This window comes from Panthera tigris, chromosome C1 (assembly GCF_018350195.1).
Source record: "Panthera tigris isolate Pti1 chromosome C1, P.tigris_Pti1_mat1.1, whole genome shotgun sequence".
Taxonomy (NCBI): Eukaryota; Metazoa; Chordata; class Mammalia; order Carnivora; family Felidae; genus Panthera; species Panthera tigris.
In genome coordinates, this window is record NC_056667.1 from 200989229 (window position 1) to 201014575 (window position 25347).

General features: G+C 47.2%; 1 protein-coding gene across 4 annotated transcripts; it reads left to right on the top strand.

Moving 5' to 3' along the window:
• Nucleotides 1-4: 4 nt before the first annotated feature.
• STK36 (serine/threonine kinase 36) lies at nt 5-24868 on the top strand. Of its 4 annotated transcripts, none has more exons than XM_007086139.3 (27): nt 5-96; nt 687-861; nt 1552-1692; nt 1803-1880; nt 3687-3817; nt 4048-4297; nt 5953-6046; nt 6340-6509; nt 6914-7101; nt 7614-7713; nt 9377-9520; nt 13487-13666; nt 14594-14691; nt 15080-15185; nt 16689-16839; nt 17031-17158; nt 17694-17798; nt 18146-18244; nt 18331-18419; nt 18704-18767; nt 18954-19064; nt 20691-20765; nt 21214-21376; nt 21593-21740; nt 21970-22117; nt 22680-23426; nt 24491-24868. In XM_007086139.3, the coding sequence occupies exons 2-27, from the start codon at nt 778-780 to the stop codon at nt 24632-24634; spliced, it is 3936 nt and encodes a 1311-aa protein (XP_007086201.2). In that variant the 5' UTR covers nt 5-96; nt 687-777; the 3' UTR covers nt 24635-24868. The 4 variants fall into 4 exon arrangements, with proteins under 4 accessions (XP_007086201.2, XP_007086199.2, XP_007086200.2 ...); XM_007086137.3 differs by lacking the exon at nt 5-96 and adding an exon at nt 173-280; XM_007086138.3 differs by lacking the exon at nt 5-96 and adding an exon at nt 180-242.
• Nucleotides 24869-25347: the final 479 nt, after the last annotated feature.

Here is a 25347-nt window from a genome sequence, read left to right on the forward strand (position 1 = left end):
CCTAGAAAGTGCCTATGGGTGGTCCGACGACTCTCCAATACTTCTGAACGCCTTTGTCCTCTGAACCTCTCTGACCAGTTCCAGCGAGCACATGTGGTAACAATGGGAGTCTAAAGAGAAAGGCAGCGGGGGTGGAGAAGAATTATAAGTCAGGCAAAATCCACAGGCAGCCGGAAGGGGCGGGGCTGAAGGCCAGGGCCTGCATCCCTCGGCCTGAGGAGCTTGAAGCTCCTAGGCTGGGGGTGAGAGTGGGGCTCCGGTCTGCGAAGCGCGCGGGCAGGTGGCACTGGCGGGGGTATTGAGGAGGTTGGCGGTGGCAGGAACCTGGGGAGACTGGAAGGGGCGGGGTCGGTGGGCGAGGCTGGATGGAAGGGGCGGGGTCGGGTGGGCGAGGCGGGACGGAGGGGGCGGGGCCGAGGGGAGAAGCTGGATTGAAGAAGAGGGGGAGCGGTCGAGTGGGCGGAGCTGCGTGGAGAGGGGCGTGGGGCACGGGTTTCGGTGGGAACGAGGTTGGGTTGGGGGCCAGGAGGAGGTTGAAAAGGAGGGAGAACAAGAGGCGCTCTGTTTGTTCCCAAGATCTCATCTTTCCATCCACTCCACCCTACCATGTTTTTGAGGCCTGGATTATTATGAAAAAGGAAAAGGCAAGGTGGCTAACATAAACCTTTCTTTTATGTCCAACCTAGGCCTCCTAGATGTGTGGAGCTGTCCCTGGAGCTGTAGCCCTTCACCACCATCTCTACCTCCTTCCATCTGAAGGATCCTGAAACCTCTGTCATGGAGAAGTACCACGTGTTGGAGATGATCGGAGAAGGCTCTTTTGGGAGGGTGTACAAGGGTCGAAGAAAATACAGTGCTCAGGTGGTGAACAAGGAGGGATATCTCTTGGGTGGGATTCTACAGGGACCAGAATACGGACCTGTATTCCAAAGGCACTGACTCGGTCATTCCTCTTGTGGAGTGTGTGCTCTAATATTGGATTACTAGGTTCAGACCCTAGATCCACCATTTCTAGCCTTAGAACTGTGGATAAGTTACTTAAACTCTCAATGTCTCAGTTTCCTCATCTGTAGAATGAAGATAAGAACAGTATCTGATTGATGGGGCTTGAGGATTAAATATGATTCATGCTGAATCACTACATTAGTATAGTGTCTGGCACCTAGTAAACAATAAATTTTATTTTTATTATTGTTATTGTCTGTCATACCACGCAGGAAGAGATAAACCACCTTAACTTTATTCTTCCTTCTTCATTTTTTTTCTTCCTTCTCTTTCCCCTAAATCTCTTAAATTTTTACCCAGAGTTCTTTACCCAGATCAGAACACCTCTCCCAGATTCCACCAAAGGGATCTGTCTGGCAGAGGCTGTTTTCTCCTAGGGCAAGAGGTGGGGGGAGTCTGGATAAGGCCAGGGTACTGTAAGGAAGAGGAGTAGGAGACTAGCAGGTAATGAGAATTTGCCCAAACAATCTGAAGCCTGAGTTCTGGAGCTCTGAGGTGAATGTTTCAATAGCATGGTTAGGCCTTGACTCTTCTTACCACTGACAGGTGGTGGCCCTGAAGTTCATTCCAAAACTGGGACGTTCAGAGAAGGAGCTGAGGAATCTGCAACGAGAGATTGAAATCATGCGGGGTCTGCGGCATCCCAACATTGTGCATATGCTTGACAGCTTTGAAACTGACAAAGAGGTGCACTTCAGTTTTGGGTCACCTCTCCCCAGGAAGAAAGGTCCCCCAAATTTCCCAGCCTCAGAATGCATAAATCTGGAGCCATCAGTACCATTGCCTTCTCCCTGCAGGTGGTGGTGGTGACAGACTATGCTGAGGGAGAGCTCTTTCAGATCTTGGAAGATGATGGAAAACTTCCAGAAGACCAGGTATGTTTCCTGGCTCAAACTTGTCCCCTACCCTGACCTCTTTTCAGATTAAGGACTGGTAGCAAAAGCTAAGGGCACTGAGATTCTCCATTTTGAAAACTCCTGAGGAAACTATAAGAGTCTAGGTATATATAGAGACAGTGTGTCATGTCAGTAAAGTAGGTGAACACTGGAGCCAAAATCTCTGAGTACAAAGTTGTCTCTGCCACTTTCTAGCTGGATCCTTTTGGGCGAGTTACCTTAACTTCTTAGCACTCAGTTTCCTCATTTAAAAATGGATGTCATCGGGGCGCCTGGGTGGCTCAGTCGGTTAAGCGTCTGACTTCAGCTCAGCTCACGATCTCGCGGTCCGTGAGTTCGAGCCCCGCGTCGGGCTCTGGGCTGATGGCTCAGAGCCTGGAGCCTGCTTCCCATTCTGTGTCTCCCTCTCTCTCTGCCCCTCCCCCATTCATGCTCTGTCTCTCTCTGTCTCAAAAATAAATAAACGTTAAAAAAAATTTAAAAAATAAAAAAAATTAAAAAAAATAAAATAAAAATGGATGTCATTTTAATGTCTGTCTCATGAGACTATTGTGAAGATTAATGAACTCATGTAAAGCATTTAAGTCTTTAAAATTTTTTTTTTTAATTTTTGAGAGAGAAAGCTTGAGCATGGGAGAGGCAGAGAGAGAAGGAGAGAGAGAGAATCCCAAGTAGGCTCTGCACCATCAGCATGGACCCCGATGTGGGGCTCAAACCCATGAACTGTGAGATCATGCCCTGAGCCAAAGTTGGATGCTTAACTGACTGAAACACCCAGGCACCCCTCATATAAAGCATTTAAAAGAGTGCCTGATGCACAGTATTCAACATTGCTGTTATTAATGCTTTTGCTGTCACCAGATAGCACGTGTGGTGGTACCAGAGAGGGCAGGAAGGGAATAAGAGTTGTTGTTAAGGCAGGATTCACCACCAAGATCTGCTGGTTGGCAGTGGGATTTGGTGGAACACATTCTCCAGCCACACTCATTCTAGGGATTTCTCTGTACTCTAACAAGTAGCCCCCCTCCCCAGGACTTCCTGTTGTAGCAATCCATTTCTTTCTAAGCATTGTCATTTGTAAGTCATCATCGTACTTATTTTGTCTGTCTTATTTATTGCCTGATTACTTGTCTTGAGAAAAAAGACTTTGTCTTGTTTAATAACAGCTAATGTAGAGGCACCTGGGTGGCTCAGTCAGTTGAGCATCCGACTTCGGCTCAGGTCATGATCTCCCGGTCTGTGAGTTCGAGCCCTACGTCAGGATCTGTGCTGATGGCTCAGAGCCTGGAGTCTGTTTCTGATTCTGTGTCTCCCCCTCTCTCTGCCCCTCCACCACTTGTGCTCCGTCTGTCTCTCTCAAACACTAAATAAACAAAAAAAATTTTTTTTTTTTTTAGTAACAGCTAATGTATATTGAAGGCTTACTAAATGCCAGGCACCATTCTGAGCATGGCATGCTTTGACTTGTTTAATCCTCACAATAATCCTATAAAGGAGGTGGTATTATTATCATGAGCTTACAGATGATGCGTATGAGAGGCACGAGATAATTTGCTCATCCCAGGTCACAGCTAGTGAGACTCGATACATTTTCCTTGAACGAGTGAATGAACAAATGAAAGAATGAGTGAATGGGAGTCAAGAGCTAAGGAAGATGTGGGAAGCTCTGGAAGAAAGAGCAAGAAGAGAAGATCTCATCAGTAATTTAGGGAAATGTCTTTCGGCTCGTCAGTAGGCTCCTTCCTCTGGCCTCTCCTTTCCTTCCCCTGCCTGTTTGACCCCTAGGTTCAGGCCATTGCTGCCCAGTTGGTGTCCGCTCTGTACTATCTGCATTCCCACCGCATTCTCCACCGTGACATGAAACCTCAGAACATCCTCCTTGCCAAGGGTGGTGGCATCAAGCTCTGTGACTTTGGGTGAGGACCCTGACCTTCTGTCTCAGCTTCCAGTTCTGCAAGGAGTCTTCGACCATATGCCTAACTTACCTGGACCTCATTTTACAACCCGAGCTAAAAGACTGGGGGTTCCTGTTGGGTCTTTGGAAGGTGTTCTCTGTTTGAGTTTGGGATATCTCACACCATGATAGGCCTTGTTTTTACTGAATATGTTTTTTCTCTTCCCAACTCTGTTCCCTCATCTCCTGCAGATTTGCCCGGGCAATGAGCACCAACACAATGGTGCTGACATCCATCAAAGGCACACCACTTTATATGTCTCCAGAGCTGGTGGAAGAGCGACCGTACGACCACACTGCAGACCTCTGGTCTGTGGGCTGCATACTGTATGAGCTGGCTGTGGGCACCCCTCCCTTCTACACTACCAGCATCTTTCAGTTGGTCAGCCTCATTCTCAAGGACCCTGTGCGCTGGCCGGCCACCATTAGTCCTTGCTTCAAGGTAATGAACGTCGAAAGGGAGATTACTTTTGCATTAGAAACCTGTCTTCCTCTGCCCTGGTTCCCTTTTCCAAAATCTGGGGCAAGACTCTGCAGTTACTGAACTAATGTGGGAGCTGGGCCAAGCTGCGTTACTTTTCTGCTGCAGGGGCTTATTCTGGGAGGCTGTTCTAAACTCTGCAGAATTTGGGAATACCAGCCAGCCCCTCCTTGGGGCGGGCTATTCATATACATAGTGGGCTATTCATATGTATGTGTGTGTGTGTATATATGTGTATATGTATTCATATGTATGTATGTGTGTATATATGTGTGTGTTTTTTTAAGTCTATTTATTTGTTTTAAGAGAAAGCACGTACGCACGGTGGGGAGGGACAGAGAGAGAGGGGAGAGAGAGAATCCCAAGCAGGCTCTGCTCTAGTGCAGAGCCCAATGTGGGGCTTGAACTCACGAACCTGTGAGATCATGACCTGAGCTGAAATCAAGAGTTAGATGCTTACCCCACCGAGCCACCCAGGTGCCCTCGGGGCAGGCTATTCTTTATCACAATGGTAAGGTAGTTTCAAGCCACCAGAGACAGAAACTGTCCTTTTACACATCCTCTCTTCCACTTACTTCCTATCAGATGCAAAGTCCTCATGATATCTAGATTTGCCCACAGACTTCTTAGTCTTCTTCCTGAAAGAAGGAATCTTCAGAAATCCAAATGGCCAGAGCTAGTGGGGCTAGATCAGCGATTAGGGGCAGATGATAGAAGTGATATCTGTTGATTGCAGCTAAGTCTCAGGAGGTGAGGGAGGGAGGGAGAATAAAGAGTTGACCCTTTTTATTTCTTATCTAGGGCAAAATTTGGTCCCTCAATGGAATTTAAGTGCAACCTTTTCCCAGAGTGCAGTCTCATTATAACTTTCCCTTGGCCTGTCTAAGATGAAAAGGGACAAGTTTCTCCCTAACCTATTTAGTTGGGGAGGCTCAAATAATTATCAAAAAGAATCTAAGCAAAAGAAATTTAAGTGGGTGATCTACGTAGGATATTCATTCTCCCTTAGAGCAGACAGGCAGGCATCTTGAGCAAGAGCCACAATATACTAATCATCTTGTTTTAGAACCATGGTCATAATCGACCAGTACCTTCTATCCCTATTTTAGGCCCAACTGGGGATTTTCCCAAGGATACACCATAACAGATACACCCTTTTCAGAGGCAGTCTCCCTTCCCTTCTACCATCTCAAGACTTGCTGAAAGATTTCTGTTTTTCTGTGCTCCCAAACACATCTTTACACAATGACTTGTGTGTGAGTGTGCTTTTAACCACCAATGCTTCTGGTCCTACCCAGCTGCAAACAAACCCGCAATCAAAGGGAGGGCAAAGTGAGCAATTCGGACTCTTTTGAATGTTTGCTTTCTGAAGATGATTGTGAAGGTGACAATAAGTCTCTGGACAGGAATTGGGGCTCTGCAGGAGGTGAGGCAGAGAAGTCTGTCTCTGAAGCCAGCTAAATGAAGCCTAAGGATAGGATTAGAGAGGGCATGATCAAGACCAGCTAGTTTGCTCATGGAACGGACTCAGGAGTCTTGGTTTCCTAGTTCTGCTGGTGAGTTAGAGGGAGTCTGTAGGAAAGCGATGACCCATGGGGTATTTTTTCTCTCCACAGAATTTCCTGCAGGGACTGCTCACCAAGGACCCTAGGCAGCGTCTGTCCTGGCCAGATCTCTTACATCACCCCTTTATAGCTGGTCGCGTCACCAGTGAGTCATTGGGGTTCCCAGGGCTTTTACACTTCCCTGGTGCTCTTTCCAATCTACCCCCTTTCCCCAGTGTCTGGATGTAACATGTCTGATTTACCCTACCAGCTGGAACTTTCTTCCTAACCTTTTGCCTAACCTTTGGCACTTCTCTTGCAACCCCACTCCCTCTTTGTCACATTGTCAAAATGGTCTCCTTCCACAGAAGCCTGAGGACACTGAAGTTGTCTCTGGCCAAGTGGAGATGGTGGTGCAGCCCCAGTGTGATCACATATTCTCCCTCTTCTTCCCTACAGTAATAACTGAACCAGCAGGCCCAGATTTGGGTACCCCATTCACCAGTCGCCTACCCCCAGAACTTCAGGTCCTAAAGGACCAACAGGCACACCAGCTGGCCCCCAAGGGCAATCGTTCTCGAATCTTGCAACAAGCCTATAAACGCATGGCTGAGGAGGCCAAGCAGAAGGTATGTGGACAGAAGGGAATATGTGACATGACCAGCCTAGTGACTGAGAGAATTGGAGAAGGAAGGTTGAGAAAGGGCCATGAATAGGTTTCATTCTGCCCTCTGAGTAGGTACCGTTCATACCTATGAATGATTTTGTTTTGTTTTTAAAGTTATTCATTTTGAGAAAGGGCATGCGCAGGGGAGGGGCAGAGAGAAAGAGAGAGAGAGAGAGAGAGAGAGAATCCCAAGCCGGCTCCACACTGTCAGCTCAGAGCCTGATGCAGGGCTCAAACTCAGGAACCACAAGATCATGACCTGAGCCAAAACCAAGAGTCAGATGCTTAACCCACTGAGCCACCCAGGCAGCCCACCCCACAACCAAATAGTTTTGATTCAGTGTGTCTCCTGCCCATTTCCCACAGAAACACCAGAACACAGGACCTGCCCTTGAGCAAGAGGACAGGACCAGCAAGATGGCTTCTGGCACAGCCCCTCTGCCCAGACCAAGAGCCACTCCTCAGGAACCAGGCCTCTTGGCTGGGATCTTGGCCTCAGAAATGAAGAACAGCTGGGCTGAGTGGGGGGCTGGAGAGGCCCCCCCTGTACCTCGGTGAGGAGGGGCTAGCCAGGGGTTTATAGATGGAGGTCCCTTGAAGATCTTTGGTTTTAGTCAAAACAAATACAAAATGGTGCCTATCACTAGCCACCACCTAAGTATGGACAGGGCCCTCGGAATCCAGGTCCTGTGTTCTTGAATTCCGATTCTGGATACTTTCCTGATTCATCAGTGGTAATGGGAATTTTCCTTTCTTTATGCCTCAGTTGTACATTAACTGAGAAGGAAAGAATTGTCTCCATGTAAAAGGGAAGATATTTGAGTTGAGAACTACAGGTGAAAACTGCCAAGGTAGGCTTGAGAGTAAGGTTCAAAGTGGAAGGGCAGTCAAGGATATGTGTAGTGGTCAACATCCTGTCCTGCCATATCCTAGAAGAAAGCTCTCTTCTATCCAGTCCTATGTGGCTCGTTTTTCATTCGTATCTTGGGCCTAGAGAGAGGAATATGTAGATGAACCCTAAGCCTCACAGGTCTGGAATTCTTCCTGTTCCCTGTTCCTCTGGCAGGGAAAACCAGATCAGCCAGGATTCTGAACCAGCTGTCCTAGAGCTGAGGCCAGAGGTGGTGAGCCAGCGGAGCATTGATGCAGTGGACCTAGAAAATGAGGTGAGCTGTGGGGGCCCCTCTTGGCCTTGACCTTGCCATCAGATGTTGGGTCTGGGTACATGTTTTTCTAGAACAGTGATTCCCAACCATCCAAGAACAAGCTCCCCTGGTGTTAAAAATTGCTTTCTTACTATTAATTTGTAGATTTTTAATTGCACAGTATAAACATGTAATTATCAAAAATTGGAACACATGGGTAGAAATGAAAGTCCTTCTTGCGTCTTACCCCAGTTCCAGAGGTGTCTGCCATTATTAGTTTAGTCTTTCTTTTTCCAAACGTTTGCACTTATACGCGTACGTAGAAATCTGTAGTTTGACTATTTTAATGTTATTGAGTTCACACTACATGTACTGTTTTACATCATGCCTCTCTTACCAGATGATCCATTTTGGAGATCTTTCTACATCTGAACATATAATTCTACCTTAATCTTTTCTGGCTTTTTTTTTGGGGGGGGGTAGTTAACTTTTTATTTTGAAATAGTTTCAAGCTTCAAGAATAATTGTGAGGATACCACAAAGAATTCCTGTATGCCCTTCATCCAGATTCACCAACTCTTCAAATTCTGCCACAGTGGCTTTATGAGTTTCTCTCTGTATATGTCTGCTTATATAAGGGTGTATCCTCTTTCTTGAGTCCTTTTAGGGTAAGATGCAATCATGTCCCTTTACCCCTAAGCACTTTAGTGCACATTGGTTAAGAACAAGATCCTTGACCTACACTACTACAGTACAATTACAGAAGCCAGAAATTTAACATTGATATAATTCTGCTACTTGATCTATAATCCATATTCAAAGTTTGCCAATTGGTCCAGTACTATTCCTTATAGCAAAAAAAATTTTTTCCTGGTCCATGATCCAATCCAGGGTTATGCATTGCTTTCATTGTTATAGCTCGTTAGTTTCCTTTAATCTGGAATAGTTCCTAGTCTTTCTTTGTCTTTCATGACTGACAGTTTTGGGGTATACAGGCCAGTAATTTTGGAGAATGTTCCTCAAATTGATACTTTCTCGTGATTAAATTCATTTATGCAGTTTTGGTCAGAATACTACATTAGTGATGTGTCCTCAGTACTATAATCTTTTTTTTTCTATTTTTTTTTTGTTTTTTTAATTTTATGTTTGAGAGAGAGAGACAGACAGAGCATGAGGAGGGGAGAGGCAGAGAGACAGAGACAGAATCCGAAGCAGGCTCCAGGCTCTGAGCTGTCAGCACAGAGCCTGACGTGGGGCTTGAACCCACGAACCATGAGGTCATGACCTGAGCCGAAGTCGGACGCTCGGATAGTTAACCGACTGAGCCACCCAGGCGCCCCAGTACTATAATCTTTTTAATAACTTCATCATATTTCTTAATATGGATGTGCCATGATTTATTATTCCCTTACTGATTGCCTTTAAGACATTGCCAATTTTTTTAAATTATAAATGGACGTATTGTAGGTACCTCTTTATGAACACATGCCAGTGTTCTCCAAGAGACTTTTCAAGACCCCTCACATACTGCCAAACTATACCTTTTTAAACCGGCGGTTGAAGCAAATACATCTGTGTTGAAGGATTCCCTGGTTCTTGCATTTACTCCATGATTCTGCAGGTTGAGGGCTACTACCCTTGAACCTTACACACTTCTGACCTTGTTCGTTCCCCTATGCCTCAGGAGCCCGACAGTGATGATGAGTGGCAGCACCTGCTAGAGACCGCTGACCCTGTGCCTGTCCAGCTGAAGGCCCCCCTCACTCTGCTGTGCAATCCTGACTTCTGCCAGCGCATCCAGGGTCAGCTGCGCGAGGCAGGAGGGCAGGTAACGGGCAGAAGGATACTGTGGATGGGATTAGACTATTTTAATCACAGATGAGGTATTAAAAAAACATAAGGAGAAAAAGAAAGCTTGTCCCTTTCCAATTCTCTTGCAATCATCCATCTATTTAATTCAAGATTTGCTAACCTCCTTTAGTGACACAGAAAGAACAGGCCTTAGGTTTCTCTTTCTTTCTTTTTTTTTTTAATGTTTATTTATTTTTGAGAGAGAGAGTGCAAGTGGGGGAGGGGCAGAGAAAGGGAGATATAGAACTCGAAGCAGGCTCTAGGCTCTGAGCTATCAACACAGAGCCTGACGTGGGGCTCAAACTCACGAACCATGAGGTCATGACCTGAGCCGAAGTCAGATGCTTAACCAGCTGAGCCACCCGGGTGCCCCATTGGGTTCTCTTTCGGAAGGGAAGAGCATTCACCTAGAGCAGGGGTCAGCAGACTGATGGTAAACGTTTTAGGCATTGAAGAGCAAGAGGCAAAAATGGAGGGTATTATTTAGTACTTCCATAGTGAGAGAAAGCGCTTTTCCACGAAATCTTTCCTGATTAAATTTAAAATCTTAATTAAATCAGAAAATTTTAAAAAGTTTAAATAAGTTAAAAATAAGTATACAATATTTTCTAGTATAGTATACTAATGAGAAGAATGAGATTCTTTTTTAAGGAATAATATTTTGCTTAATTGGTATTCATAGTGTTCTCTCTTACAAAGCCTTTCCTTTTTTTTAATTTTAATTTTAATTTTTTTTAATATGAAATTTATTGTCAAATTGGTTTCCATACAACACCCAGTGCTCATCCCAACAGGTGCCCTCCTCAATGCCCATCCCCCGCTTTCCCTTCCCTCTCACCCCCCCATCAACCCTCAGTTTGTTCTCAGTTTTTTAAGTCTCTTATGTTTTGGCTCCCTCCCTCTCTAACCTTTTTTTTTTTCCTTCCCCTCCCCCATGGTCTTCTGTTAAGTTTCTCAGGATCCACATAGGAGTGAAAACATATGGTATCTGTCTTTCTCTGTATGACTTATTTCACTTAGCATAACACTCTCCAGTTCCATCCACGTTGCTACAAAAGGCCATATTTCATTCTTTCTCATTGCCACGTAGTATTCCATTGTGTATATAAACCACAATTTCTTTATCCATTCATCAGTTGATGGACATTTAGGCTTTTTCCATAATTTAAGCCTCTCGTTTTCTGAAACACCATGATCTTCCTTCCTGGGAACTCGCCAGAATGTTGCCTGCATTTCTTTCCTTTTATTTTCTTTAAAGTTTTTTTTAATGTTTTTTTTTTTTAATTTATTTTTAAGACAGAGCATGAGTGGGGGAGGGGCAGAGATAGAGGGAAACACAGAATCTGAAGCAGGTTCCAGGCTCTGAGCCATCAGCACAGAGCCCGACATGGGGCTCGAACTCACTAACTGTGAGATCATGACCTGAGCTGAAGTCGGACGCTCAACTGACTGAGCCACCCGGGCGCCGTTTTTTGTGTGTTTTTTTTTTTAATGATTTTTAGGAAATTTACCAAGTTGTGAAACCATCACTATAATCTAGTTTTAGAACATTTTTATCTCCCCAGTAAGATCCCTCATACCCATTTACAAGTCATTATCATTCCCAAAGCCCTGGTCCCAGGCAACCCCTAATCTACTTTCTGTCTCATATATTTGCCTGTTTCAGGTAGTTCACATAAATGTAATCATACAGTACACAGTTTTGTTTTTTCTTTGTTGTTTTTTTAATGTTTATTTCTGAGAGAGAGAGCGAGAGAGCACATGCACGCACCAGCGGGGGAAGGGCAGGGAGAGGGAGACAGAGAATCCAAAGTGGGCTCCACACTGACTGCAGAGAGCCCAGTGTGGGGCCCAAACTCACGGAACCACAAGATCACAACCTGGGCCAAAGTTGCACACTCAACTGACTGAGCCACTCAAGCACCCCAATACCCAATTTTTACATCTGGTTCCTTCCACTTAGCGGAACATTTTTGAGGTTCCTTCTTCTTGTGACATATCAATACTTCATTCCTTTTTATTGCTCATTCTCATTAGAATTCTGTCATATGGCTATATCACATTTCGTTTCTTCATTCATCAGTTGATGGGCATTTGAATTGTCTCCACTTTTTGGCTTTTATGAATAATAATGCAATGAACATTCATATGGAAGTATTTTTGTGGATATATGTTTTCATTTTTCTTCTGTGGATACCTAGGATTGCCGGGTTGGATGGTAATTTATATTCAACATTTTAAGAAACTACTAAACTATTTTCCAAAGTGGCTGCATCATTTAACATTCCCGCCAGCAAATGTATGAGGGGCCCCATTTCTCCACATTCTTGCCAGCTTGTATTATTGTCTTTTTATCACTGCCACTCTAGTGAGTGTGAAATAATGGCTTATTGTCATTTTAATTTGCACTTTGCTAATGACTAATGTGGAGTGTCTTTTCATGTGCTTATTAGCCATTTGTGTATCTTTGGTGAAATAGCTCTTCAGTATTTTCGCTCATTTTTAAATTGGGTTCTGTCTTCTTGAGTTATAAGAATTCTTTGTATATTCTGGATAAGAGACCCTTATCAGATATGTGATTTGCAAAAATTTTTTCCAGTCTATGATTTGTCTTTTTATTTTCATAAGAGTGTCTTTTGAAGCACAAAGGTTTTGAATTTTGATGACATTCAATTACCATTTTTTCTTTTTGTGTATTATGCTTTTGGTGTTATGTGGAAGACATCTTTTCCAAACCCAGAGTCAGAAAGATTTCCTCCTATGTTTTTTCTAAAAGTTCTTTTTTAATGCTTATTTATTTATTTTGAAAGAGAGAGAGAGAGGGAAAGCACTAGTGGGGGGAGGGGCAGAGAGACGGAGAGAGAGAGAATCCCAAGCAACCTCTGCGCTGTGCTGTCAGCACGGAGGCAGATACAGGGCTCCATCCCACGAACTGTGAGATCATGACCTGAGCCAAAATTGAGAGTCAGACACAACCGGCTGAGCCACCCAGGCGCCCCCATCTGAACTACTCTTTAGCTGTGTGATTATTGACTCCTTACTTAACCTATCTAGAAGCTTTAGTGCAAAATGGTTAATTGCATTTCCTGCACAGGGTTATTGTAAAGAGTAAATGAGCAAATAAGTGAAAAGATTTAGAAACACTGAATAGCATATGATAAAGCACTTGATGTAAACAATACTCTCTTTTGAAGAGTATCCTTTTATTTTTTAGAAATTTTTAATTTATTTTTGAGGTGGGGGGACAGAGAGACGAGAGAGAGAGAGAGAGAATCCCAAGCAAGCTCCGCGCTGTCAGCACAGAACCCGACACGGGGCTCAATCTCACGAAACTGAGATCATGCATGCCCTGAGCCGAAATCAAGAATCGGATGTTTAACTGACGAGCCACCCAGGCGCCCCTAAAGAGTAACCTTTTAAAGAATAGCCATTTCAAAGTATCATACTGACCCTACTTTGTAGGCTATATGAAAATAAGTGGCAGGCTAGATTTGGCCTGTAGGTCATACGTAGTTAGTCAAGTCCTGATCTAGAGTTGGATGATATTGCTTTATCTGTCTGGAGTTGAATGACACTGTTTTGCGTCCATTGTTTTTAATCTTTGGAAGTGCGTGTGGGCACGTACATATGTTTTTTAAAGTTAAAGGCTGGAGAAGGGAGGGAGGAGATAGGAATGGCACTGGGCCTGACAGATTCTGAGGGAGGTCCCCTGTCCCTTGGTCACCACTGTTGTAAGTCAAGTGACCTGACCATCTATATCTATATTCTTTTTCCTTGTTACTGCTTCCCTTTTTTTCTCTTCTCCTTCTTTGGGTTTTAGAGTCCCAAAGAAAGGAATGAGAACATTGGTCTGCTTTGCCAACTCCTTGGGGACAATTAGTATTTGTGACTCCTTTTCCCTCTGATAAGATCGATTACTCTCTCTTTCCCTCGTGTCGCCCAGATCCTGAAAGGCATGCTGGAGGGTGCTTCCCACATCCTTCCTGCACTCCGGATCTTGAGCAGTCTTCTGTCCAGCTGCAGAGACTCTGTTCTCTTGTACTCCTTCTGTCGTGAGGCAGGGCTCCCCGGGCTGCTGCTCAGCCTGCTCAGACACAGCCAGGACAGCAACAGTATCCAGCAGGTAAGCAGTAGGCCAGGAGCCTTGAAAGACTTCCAGGACTTTCTGCTCCTTGGATTTCTCTTCTTCAAAGTGCCGTATCTATTCGACCCACTGCCTTTTCTTTTCTTTCCTCCTCTCTGGTTAGTAGACCACAAGTTGCATACCCCACTGCCTTCTGATATCAGGCAGATCCCGTCAGTCAGGGAGGTAGACTCTGTGTGACTGTATGAGAGTAGTGGGGAAGACGACAGACCGGAGATCTCGTGCCCAGTCTGAATGGGACATGCCCTCAGCTTCAGCTCACTGTTGCCACATGAGAACACGGGCCCCGTGTTGCCAGATCTTCCAGTTTTCCAAGAGAAGCTAGAAATCCAGATTTTTATGCTCAATTTCCCAATAGTTAGAGCACTGTGGTTTGGAATATTAAATCCTAGGTTTTAATTGACCTGCTTTTATAGAACAGAGTACTGAAATTCAGGGATTAATCAACTTATACACCAGCATTAGCTTGTAAATGGCCACAGGGACAATAATGGAGGAGGTAGGATAAACAGAGGAGGTAGGCATGAGGCTCAGGGTGTCTGAGGCCAGATCTGTGCTACCCCACGCTGCATTCTGCTGTGGCTGAGCTGAGAGGACAGAACACTGAAATGTTTAACGGGAAGCTGCATCCTGCTGGTGAGTGTTAACCTTGAATGTTTCTAAGGAATTTAGAAAGGAATTTGAGCTATTTGAAAAATAGAGCCTCCTGAACTCCTAAATGCTATTCTGGCCAAGCAAGATACAGGCTGTTTACAGCCCCCTGGCTGCCCCTTTGTTACCTCTAGGTTTCCTCTTTCTGTCCAGAAGCCTCCCTGTTTGGTCAGCCTGACTGGATATCTGACACCTTTTTCACTGCCTTTTCTCTTCGTCTACATTGCCCTTATTCTCCGTCCTCTTCCCTGGCAGCAATGTTGGTATGGGACCTTCTTACGGCACCTGATGGCTGTGATTCAGGCCTATTTTGCCTGCACCTTCAATCTGGAGAGGAGCCAGACAGGTGACAGGTGGGATGAGAGCCAGCTTTGCTCTGTTGGCCACTTCGGCTTCAATTTCTACCCCCAATTCTTCCTTCCTCTATTAGGAAGAGGCTAAGTAAGGAGAAAGCAACAGGTTAGGGATCCCCTGATTCTCTTAAGGACCGAGACCACTCTAAGTTCACCCCAAGACTTTGAGGTTCTAAGGGTCACCATACACTAAATGGAAGGGTCACAATTTAAATAACGTAGAGAAAATGGCAAAGAAAGGTCTTGGAGGGTATGTAAGACTCTGTGTGTGTTTAGTGGGGGGAGGGGAAGGAGCATTCTGATATATTCCTTTGCACAGATTCTCCTACCCGCAGAACTGACGTTTACCACACGTGGGCTTTTAGAGAGATGGGCTATTTTTTCCCAGCCTACAGGTGTTTCAGGAGGCCGCCAACCTCTTTTTGGACCTGTTGGGGAAACTGCTGGCCCAACCAGATGACTCTGAGCAGACTCTAAGGAGGGATAGCCTTATGGTAATCTGCTCCCTTGTCCAGATTTCTGTCTCTGATATCTTTCCATGTTTCTCCCTTTCCCTTTCTTATAACTATAGAGGGTTAGATCAAAGTAATAGAACAAACATTTATTGAATACCGACTGTGTGCCTTATGCCACTTGAGTACGAGAAGGTCCCCATTGTCAAGGGACTAGTAGTCTAGTAGGAGAGATGAAAAATGATCAAGGACAACAGCATGAAAAGTACATTAGAACTTGTATAAAACTTGTATAAAGTACAGAAGCACCACTGAAGAAGATATGATTAATATTACTTGGGGAGTCATAGAAGAAATCTCAAAGGAAATCATCTTTGCTAGGATTCGAAGAATGCATAGAAGTTTGCCGGGTGGGTGAGACAGAAAGTAGGGAAGACATTCTAAGCAGAAAGAGCAGCATTTACAAAGGCCCAGAGGCATTAAGGACTGTGGCCTGTTTCAGGGAACCACAAATAGAAGTATTTCTTCTTTTTTTTTTTAATTTTTTTAATGCTTTTTAAATTCATTTTTGAGAGACAGAGAGACAGAGCATGAGTGGGGGAGGCGCAGAGAGAGAGAGGGAGACACAGAATCTCAAGCAGGCTCCAAGCTCTGAGCCGTCAGCACAGAGCCCAATGAGGGGCTTGAACCCACGGACCGTGAGATCATGACCTGAGCCAAAGTCGGATGCTTAACTGACTGAGCCACCCAGGCGCCCCTAGAAGTATTTCTTTTTGAAGAGACTTGCAGATGGACTAGTATTTCCCAAATGTATTTGCCCTACGACTAGCAAGCTAGTGGGTTCTCGCCCCTGGACTCTGGAAATGAGGGACAGGAGAATAGAAGATTGAATGAGAAGATAGCGGAGTTCTGACTGATCTCCAAGGAGACACTTAGGGAGGAACATGAGCAAGGAAATAAACAGTTGCCTAGCCATTGTTCAGACTGGCAATTGGGAACACAGATCTGGGCTGCATTTCTGCCTCCAGTGAGCAGTCCATTCGAACTCTTCTAGTCTGAGAGCCTATTTTAACCTCCCTCATCCTTTCAAGTCAGGAAGCTTTCAACGTCTAACCTAAACTTTGGCCATCAGTGACTCACATTATTGGCCAGCATTTGTCATATGTCACTGTGCAGTGAGTGCATAGGAAGTTTGGAATGAACACCCCACCTCCTGAAATTCTGAATCAGTAAGACTGGGTTGGAAGGGACCCAGGAATCCCCAGGAATTCTCATACTCATGGACTACAGATAACACTTTGAGAAACATCATCTAGGAAGCAGCTGATCAGAGAATAGGATTGATAACCTAAAATTGCCATCCTTGAAATGTGAAGGCAATTAATTATAATGCATTTTCTGTGTGAGGAATACTTAGAATGCCACAGCTGGTCCCCTGGGTTTTCTCCTTTATTCTCAGGTTTTCTGGGGGGATTCTTGCTCCTTACCCTAAACCCAGTCAGTTTTCTGCTGCCCTAATGTTAATGCCGCCCTTGTCTCCCTTAGTGCTTTACTGTTCTGTGTGAAGCCATGGATGGGAACAGCCGGACCATCTCCAAAGCCTTTTACTCCAGCCTGCTGACTACCCAGCGGGCTGTGCTGGATGGGCTCCTTCATGGCCTGACAGTTCCCCAGCTCCCTTTCCACACACCCCCAGGTAACCAGAGTAGGGAGCGGAGGTTCTCTTGCCTTCTGAGTAACTCCAGCTGTGCCCTCCCGACTGCCATTGCCTCGAAGAGTGCCTGGCATTTAGTAAGGGCTCAGCAACTAACTATGCACTGAGAGAATGAATGGGGATCCGAGACAAACAATCAGACCCCACCCTGCGTTCTTTGCTTTTCTCCATAGGAGCCCCCCAAGTGAGCCAGCCACTACGGGAGCAGAGTGAGGACCTGCCTGGAGCCATGTCCTCTGCACTGGCAGCCATATGCACTGCTCCTGTGGGGCTGCCCAGCTGCTGGGAAGCCAAGGAGCAGGTCTGAGCTGCAGTTTCTGATTTCCTCTCATCCATGTTGCTGGAGATGAGGCTGGCCTCAGCTTCTCAGAAAGGCAGAAAAACAAGCATTTTTGCTTCCCCTTACTCTGTACTTCCAGAAACAGATGCTTCCACCTGGGTCTGGTAATCTGGCCACTCGTTGAACACGATGTCGCCAAAATCCCAGAACCCTTGGCCAGCTGGCTAGAGAGCTCATTGACAAACTGCCCATGTGGTAGGGTAGCTGACCCGAAGCCACCTGTGATGCTGCCTCAAGGGCTCAGGATTTAGATTTCCTGCTCCCTTTTGGCCAGCAACACTTTCCTCTATACCTGTCTCTACTAGGGCTAAACTAGGCCATGACTTTTGGTTCTTCTTTGGCCATGAAGACTGGGAATAGAATGGGATCTGAGGTTCCTGGTGAACCTGAGGAAGAGTGGCTAGCAAGGGGTTGAGAACCCTGAGTAGTTGGAGATATGATAGGAACAGGATTGGAATATGGGAATGGGGTTGAGGCTTCAAGTATGTCCCTACAGATCTCTCAGCATTTGGCGAATCAGCTCACCGAGGACAACAACCAACTGAGACCGTCCCTTATCTCTGGCTTGCGGCATCCCATCCTGTGCCTACACCTTCTCAAGGTACTGCCTGTCCAGAAATCTTGGGACTTCAGATTTCTTTTTAACCCCCAAGACCAAGAGAGAAAGACACTGAGAGAGACAAGAGACCCCAGAGGGTCCCTTCCTGCTTTTCAGTCTGTTCAACCTGAGATGACCCCACTGTTAGCCAGTCCTCACTAGAATAGAGCAGTAGCCCTATCTCACCGTCTTATAGCAAGAAGAGGCGGAAGTTGACCTAAACTTCTCGAATTGCCCCGGTGTGGACACTAGATCTGCGGAGAGGCTAGCCTGCTTCTCAGCTGAGCCTTCTGATCCAGGAACCCAGGGGCTGCTCGGCTTCACTGACAGACTCCTTCCCACTCCTTTAGGTTCTCTACTCATGCTGCCATGTCAGTGAGCGCCTGTGCCATCTGCTAGGGCGAGAGCCCCTGGCCTTGGAGTCACTGTTGATGCTGGTCCAGGGCAAGGTAGGCCAGGAACACAGGCAGGTATATCGTGGTGGCCCTACTGTCTCAATCAGAAGTTGCTCTGATATCTTTGGTTTCCTTTGTAGGTAAAGGTAGTAGATTGGGAAGAGTCTACTGAGGTGGCACTCTACCTCCTCTCCCTTCTTGTCCTTCGGCTGCAAGATCTGCCGTCTGGGTAAGCCTGAAGTAGGGTCTCTCCACTGGAATCTTCCCTCCCGATAGCTCACCCTGATGTAGAATATGGGGAATGGCACCTTACAGCCTATCCTCAGAAGGGATGGGGATAGAAGGGATGGGGATGTTCTCTACACAGAACAGAACAGACCTAGATTCCTACCAACTTTGTGCCTTGGGGCAATGGTCATGCAGCCGTGTGGAGAGTGCCATCCAGCGGGGAGGGAGGCCACTCCCTAGCCTCCTTTCATTTGGTGCATCCTTTGATGAATCTTCTTTTTCCAGAATGGAGAAGCTAGGCAATGAGATTGCTACTCTCTTTACCCATTCACACGTTGTCTCTCTCGTGGTGAGTTTTCAGTTTTCCCCTTCTTCCCCTTTTCACCCTGCCACCCAGGCCTGCGGGGTGCACGGGCATCACTCTCATCAAGAGGTGGTTATGAGGCATTCTTCTGGGCCAGAGACATATATCTTCTCTGCCTGTCGTGACTACTGTGCAGATTCAGACATTCCTTCTCTTCCTCTAATTCCCCAGAGTGCAGCAGCCTGCCTGTTGGGTCAACTTGGTCAGCAAGGGGTGACCTTTGACCTCCAGCCTGTGGAGTGGATTGCCGCAGCCTCACACGCTCTGTCTGCCCCTGCAGAGGTGAGGTATACCGGAGAGGGCACAGACAACATTTTCACTGAGTCAGACCCAGGACTCCACTTGGGGGCAAGACTGAAGCGCCAGCATGGCTGGGGCAAACTAAGCAGTCGTTCCTTTCCTCCCTGTCTGCCCCCAGATGACAGCTTCTCTGAGCCCAGACTGGGCTGGCACTTCCAAAGAGGGACAGAGGGAGGGGGGACCTGAGTTACCTACTGGAGGATGAGATCTTCCTGCCTACTTTAGTCTCCTCCCGCAGAAGCTCCTGCTCCTGTTGTTAGGGTCATTTCAAAAGCTTAATCTCTTCCCCTCTGACTACAGTTTGGCTTCCCTGTCCCCCCTCCTTCTCCTTAACTGAAATGGAAAAGGTGGCTGGCATCCTGAGAACTCTTGAGGAATCCAGTCCATTGGGTAGCCTCCTTTCTGCTTTCTCCTTTTCCGGGCCTTCCCCCCGCCCCCTCCCTCTCCTTTTTAGGTACTTTGGAACCCCTATTTCTTTCATTTTGTAATAAGGATAGACTTCATATTCAAATGATCATCATCCTTATAGATGCAGAATTCTTTATAATTTGGAAAGCACCTCACATCTTATCTTACAACACACTTGAAAGAGAGACGCATGAAATGTAATGAGACTCACCTGCTTTTTCTAGATAAAGTTGAACTTCAGAGAGGTGGTACCAGTCGTGATGACACTCACATTCATCCAGGAGCCCCAGTCAGAAATCTGGGAGTCATCATAGACTGTGTTCTCTGCTCCATTATTCCCCCATCTAGATGGTTCCCCCAGGTCCCATGTGTTCCGCCTTCCTGTTGTGTCAGATCTTTTTTTACCTGGCACCATCACTGCCCTGCCTTAGTTTGTGTGCACACCATCTATCTTGCACTGTGGCACTTGCCCGCTGAAGGATCTCTATTCTAGGCTCTCTCCTCTCCAGTCTATTCTCTTCACTGCCACCAGGGTGAGCTTTCTTAAAAGTCTAGTCATTTGTTCAAGTATTTAGCACAGAAGTATCTATTGAGTACCGAACACTATTCTGGGTTCTGAGACTACAGCAGTGAATAACAGAGATGAAAATCTTGCCCACGTGGAGCTTGTGGAGCTCAGTGGCTTCCCATTGCTTCCAGGATAAAGTCCAGACTCCTTTACCTTCTCCTCAAAGCTCATCTGTTACCTCTGGGCTCTATAATCCTGCTATACCAGGAGTTACCACTTCCAAAATTCACTATCATTTTTCATGACCTGCCTTTATTTATGCTACAAGGAATGCTGTCCCTTCCTGCCACCTCCTTCTCTTGACTGCTTTTTGAACTTTTAATTCATCGGTGTTCTACCTGCAGAAGGCAGAGTTAGGCACTCTCAACTGTGTCTCCACCCCCACCCCAACCCCAGCCTCTTGTGTGGCAAGTGTCTTCCGACCTTACCAGATGATGTGTCTTTAGAGCAGAGGTAGTCATTGAATGAATAGTCAGGAACCAGGACTTGTGTAAGTCCAGGAGAGCTTTCCCCACTACACCAGGCAGAGGACAAGCTCTTTCTGCCTGACCAGGAATTAGTTGCAGGCATGGGTTTGTGAGGCCTCTTCATCTCTCTTGGGGATCTGCATTCTTCCTGCCTCTCTCTGTCAGGTCCGGCTGACTCCACCAGGTGGCTGTGGATTCTATGACGGCCTCCTCATCCTGCTGCTGCAGCTTCTCACCCAGGTACAGGTGCATCCTAGGTTGGATGGGAAGGCAGGAGAGACAAACTAGGCATTTTGATGAACCGCTAGACGATAGGAATGAAGAAGCAACCCACACTTGCCTCTTCTGTCAAATATGGTGGCCGTGATTACCTTCAAAAGGGCCCCCCCCCCCCGGCCTCATCGTGGACCCTTTCTGGGGAATCCCAGCTGCATCCCAGGATTCAGTGGGGAGGAGAGCTGTAATTCCCTGGTTTCTAGCAGACACTTGCGTGGGTTAAGATGTGATAAGAAAGGCAACTAAGACAACAGGGAAATCCCACGTTGTTGGGAAAACGGAGGAATTATTTCTGGGACTCCCTTTCCTTAGAGGTCAGGGATAAGAGTGAAAAAAAAGAAGAGAAAAGAAAAAGGCATTTTGATACCTGACTTTGACTTCCCTACCCACCCTCCTTCAATTTCATCTCCAGCCAGGGAAGGGTAGCCCGATAAGGGACATGGCTAGCTCAGAAATGTGGACCATTCTATGGCACCGCTTCTCCATGGCTCTAAGGCTCCCCGAGGAGGTGTCTCCACAGGAATCACAGCCATCACAAAGCCCAGAGCCAGACTGGACGCTGATCTCACCCCAAGGTATCTTTCCATAAGCATGGCCTCCTTTGATCCTTTTCAAGAGGAGGCAGCCTAGAACTGGGTTAGCCCACAGAGATTGCAGCCGCTGCCCCCTGGGGAGAGGATGGCACAGACTGCGCTGGATGGGAAGGGGACTAAATAGGTGGGGGCCCTGGAGAAGCTGGAGCATCCGGGGCCCTTCCTGCACCACTGGGTCTCCATTCTCGGTGTTTCCAGGCATGGCAGCTCTGCTGAGCCTGGCCGTGGCCACCTTCACCCAGGAGCCCCAGTTATGCCTGAGCCACCTGTCTCAACGTGGAAGTATCCTCATGACCACCCTGAAGCACCTGCTTTCCCCCAGCTTCCTGCGTCAGCTGGGCCGGGCGTGAGTTCGAGCTAGAGGAGGGAGACCAGACTGTCCAGACAGTCTGCAGTGTGGCGGTGGGGAGGGGTGGGCAGGAGAGCCGTAGCTGACAGCTTGAGCTATGAGGCCAGAAATAGGACTGGTGAGGTTGGAGAAGGGGCGCTGGACTCGGGGATTTGAGAAGGGGGCAGAGAATAATAAAGGGTGGGTGAGTAAAACCGAGTAAATCCTTCCACGCTGCCCTCCTTAGGCCTCACGGGTCTGGGTTTCTGCCCGTCGTGGTGCTCTCTGTGTGCCAGCTCCTCTGCTTCCCCTTCGCCCTGGATGTGGATGCCGACCTCCTTGGAGGTGTGTTAGCTGACTTCGTGGACTCAGAAGTCACAGCCCGCCTGCTGCAGGTATTTGGGAAAGCCACCAGGCGTGAAGGTGGAGGAGGAAGATGGCCGACCTCGTGTATTGTAATTCACTTCCCAACAGCTCCAGGGCTCCCCTGAGCCCCTGGAAGAGTGGAGCATCTGGCTTGATGTAAGCATTGGAGTGGAGAAAGCATTCAGGCCTGAGCAGAAGCACTGGTTGGAGCTGGGGCTGGCGCCTCCCGTCTCCATCTGTCCCTCATCTGGATCTGTTGAAGCTCTGCGGGGAGGACATCCCAGTCTGGGCAGGGAGACTCAGCTCCTCAGCCAGGAGTCACTTCTGTGCAATCCTTGGCATTCAGCAGTGGGTTTTTGAAGGCAGAGAGCCTGAGTCCTTGCAGAGCAAGGAATGATCCTGCACCTGTTCTCTTGGGCTCCACAGTCTCACGTGGAGGGCTCGGGTCAGGTCTTCCAGCTCTCTGTGGTATTTCTCAGCATAGCTTGGCTTTTCTCTTGGCCAGAGCTTGGGCCCCTTCTAGCTACCTCGCTGCGGTGAATTCTTCCTCTCCCTGAACCACTTTGCCTGCTCCTCTATCCCTTCTCCCAGGTCTGCTGCCACCATCTTCCGTTGACGCAAGTTGAGTTGCCGGTCAGCCTCCTCACACACCTGGCCCTCACGGATTCCACCTCTCTCAACCAGTTTGTGAACACAGTGGCTGCCTCCCCTAGAACCATCATCTCCTTCCTCTCAGTTGCCCTCTTGGGTGACCAGCCGCTGCTGACCTCTGACATTCTCTCCTTGCTGGCCCACACAGCCCGAGTACTGTCCCCCAGCCACTTGTCCTTCATCCAAGAACTCCTGGCTGGCTCTGATGAATCCTATCGGCCCCTGCGCAGCCTCCTGGGCCACCCAGAGAATTCTGTGCGGGCCCGCACTTACGGGCTCCTGGGCCACCTACTGCAATACAGCATGGCTGTGCGTGGGGCACTGCAGAGCCAGGCTGGGCTGCTCAACCTTCTGCTGCTGGGGCTTAGAGACAAGGACCCTGCCGTGCGGCGCGGTGCCAGCTTTGCTGTGGGCAACGCAGCCTACCAAGCTGGTCCCCTGGGACCTGCCTTGGCAGCCGCGATACCCAGTGTGACCCAGCTACTTGGAGATCCTCAGGCTGGTGTCCGGCGCAATGCCGCGTCAGCTCTGGGCAACTTGGGCCCTGAGGGGTTGGGGGAGGAGCTGTTACAGTGCCAAGTACCCCAGCGGCTCCTAGAGATGGCCTGTGGAGACCCCCAGCTAAACGTGAAGGAGGCCGCCCTCATTGCCCTCCGGAGCCTTCGACAGGAGCCCTGCATCCATCAGGTACACCCCTGGGGACTTCCGGACCATGACGATGGGGTTGTATTTCATGACATTTTTCTGAGATAGCTTTAAGGAATTGGGATGCTGCGAAACCCATGGGCGGTGTCTTGGAGATGGGTGTGCCATCTACCATCTCCCACCCCGGAAAAGGGAAGGAATGTGGGAGAGGGCTCTGATGAGTGGCAAATTCCCAGGATCTCCAAGCCCAGGGGTTCTCTCTTCTTGAGGCTATGTGGGAAGGAGGTGAGGCCAGATGAGGTGATGTTGAGGTCTAGAGGGATTTCATTCTGGGGGCTGGGAAGGGGCTATCTTTTTTCTTTTTTTTCTTTTTAGCACTTACCACATGAAAAGCACCATGCTAAGCATTTTACCTTTATTACCTGGTTTAAGCTATTATATTCCTCATTTTGCAGGTGAGGAAACTGAGGCACTAAGGATTTAATAACGTGCCCAAGTTACAAAGCTAGTTTGGGGGACTGGACTTCTGAGTTCAAGGGTCTGAGTCCTGAGCCCATACCTTAACCACTGCTTTATTCTGCTTTTTGTGCTTGTGACATAAGTAGCCTAATGGGAATCACACATCTACCTATGATAAGGCTAAACCTCCAAATTATAATAAAGCAGTGTGGGAACATTGGCTGGTTCATGCAGAACAGAAATTTTGACGGGATGGTGATGATGTAAATTATGGGATTTTCTGGCAATCCATATGGGGAAATAATATAAGAGACTCTTGGTGGTACTGAGGTTAAGACCCATTGGTCAAGATTCATGACTAGGAATCACACTTTTTGACTTACTGTCACTGCTGCATTTATGACCCCTTCCTGGGACAAATGCATGGATCCCTCGGTGCCTCAGTTTCATGGTGTGTAACCGAAGAGAATGGCAGTAGACCTCCGGTCTCGATGAGCCCTCTCTCCAAAGTTTCTCTTTCCCCGCAGAATGTATATTGATTCCCCAGGGGCCCATTGTCTTTTTCTTTCTTTACTAGAGTGGGAATTGCCGGGCCAAATGAGAGTCCTCTGCATGTCCTATTCTGTCATCTGCTGTCTGTCTCACAGGTGCTGGTGTCTCTGGGGGCCAGTGAGCGATTAGCCATGCTATCTCTGGGGAATCAGCTCCTGCCGCATAGCAGCCCCAGGCCTGCCTCTGCCAAACACTGCAGGAAACTCATTCACCTCCTGAGGCCAACCCACAGCACGTGATCTCAGATTCCTACGGTCCATCCACCCACTTTCGTTACCCCTCTATTGCCAACCTTTTTCTACTATTCAAGCCACCAACTCAACCAAGAACTAAAAGGGACTAAAAAAAGAGATAAGCTACAAGTCAAATGATTTAAGAACAAGAAACTAGAAGAGATTTATGTATAAAGCTCCCTCCTTTCCCCAGATTCAGGATGATTTCAATCAGTAAACTTCATTGCTGTTGGTGCCAGAGAAGATTCCTTCCTTTTCTACATGCAGGGGTCTTTCTCCAATAATGTGCCTTTAACCCCAGGAGCATACCTCCCAGACCTCAGGGAGGTACCTTCTACCTGAGAGGCCGCTTCCTTTCTAGAGCTTGTATAATCCTCCCAACAGGTTCTTGCTTTTGTGCACTGGCCCTAGGACAGTGATGAAGACTGAGCCCATCTCAGCTCTAGGCTATGGGAATAAGTGCTGCTGTGGATGGTTTCCTGACCCATAGCCCACATTCCCATCCATGGGTTATGGTAGAGAGTCTTTTCTTTTTTCTTTTTACTTTCCCCTTTCTCCCCTCCCCTTTCCTCTCCTTTCCTTTATTTCTTTAACTTTCTCCTTTCTTTCTTTCTTTTTCTTTTTCTTTCTTTCTTTCTTTCTTTTTCTTTCTTGTTTTTCCTTTCTTTCTTTTCTCTCCTTCCTTCCTTCCTTCCTTCCTTCCTTCCTTCCTTCCTTCC

Coding starts and splice junctions, on each gene's coding strand:
- STK36 (XM_007086139.3), top strand. CDS start 778: ATGGAGAAGTACCACGTGTTGGAGATGATCGGAGAAGGCTCTTTTGGG. Junction 4,298..5,952: donor CCATTAGTCCTTGCTTCAAG/GTAATGAACGTC, acceptor TTCTCTCCACAG/AATTTCCTGCAGGGACTGCT. Junction 16,840..17,030: donor CCCTTTCCACACACCCCCAG/GTAACCAGAGTA, acceptor TTTTCTCCATAG/GAGCCCCCCAAGTGAGCCAG.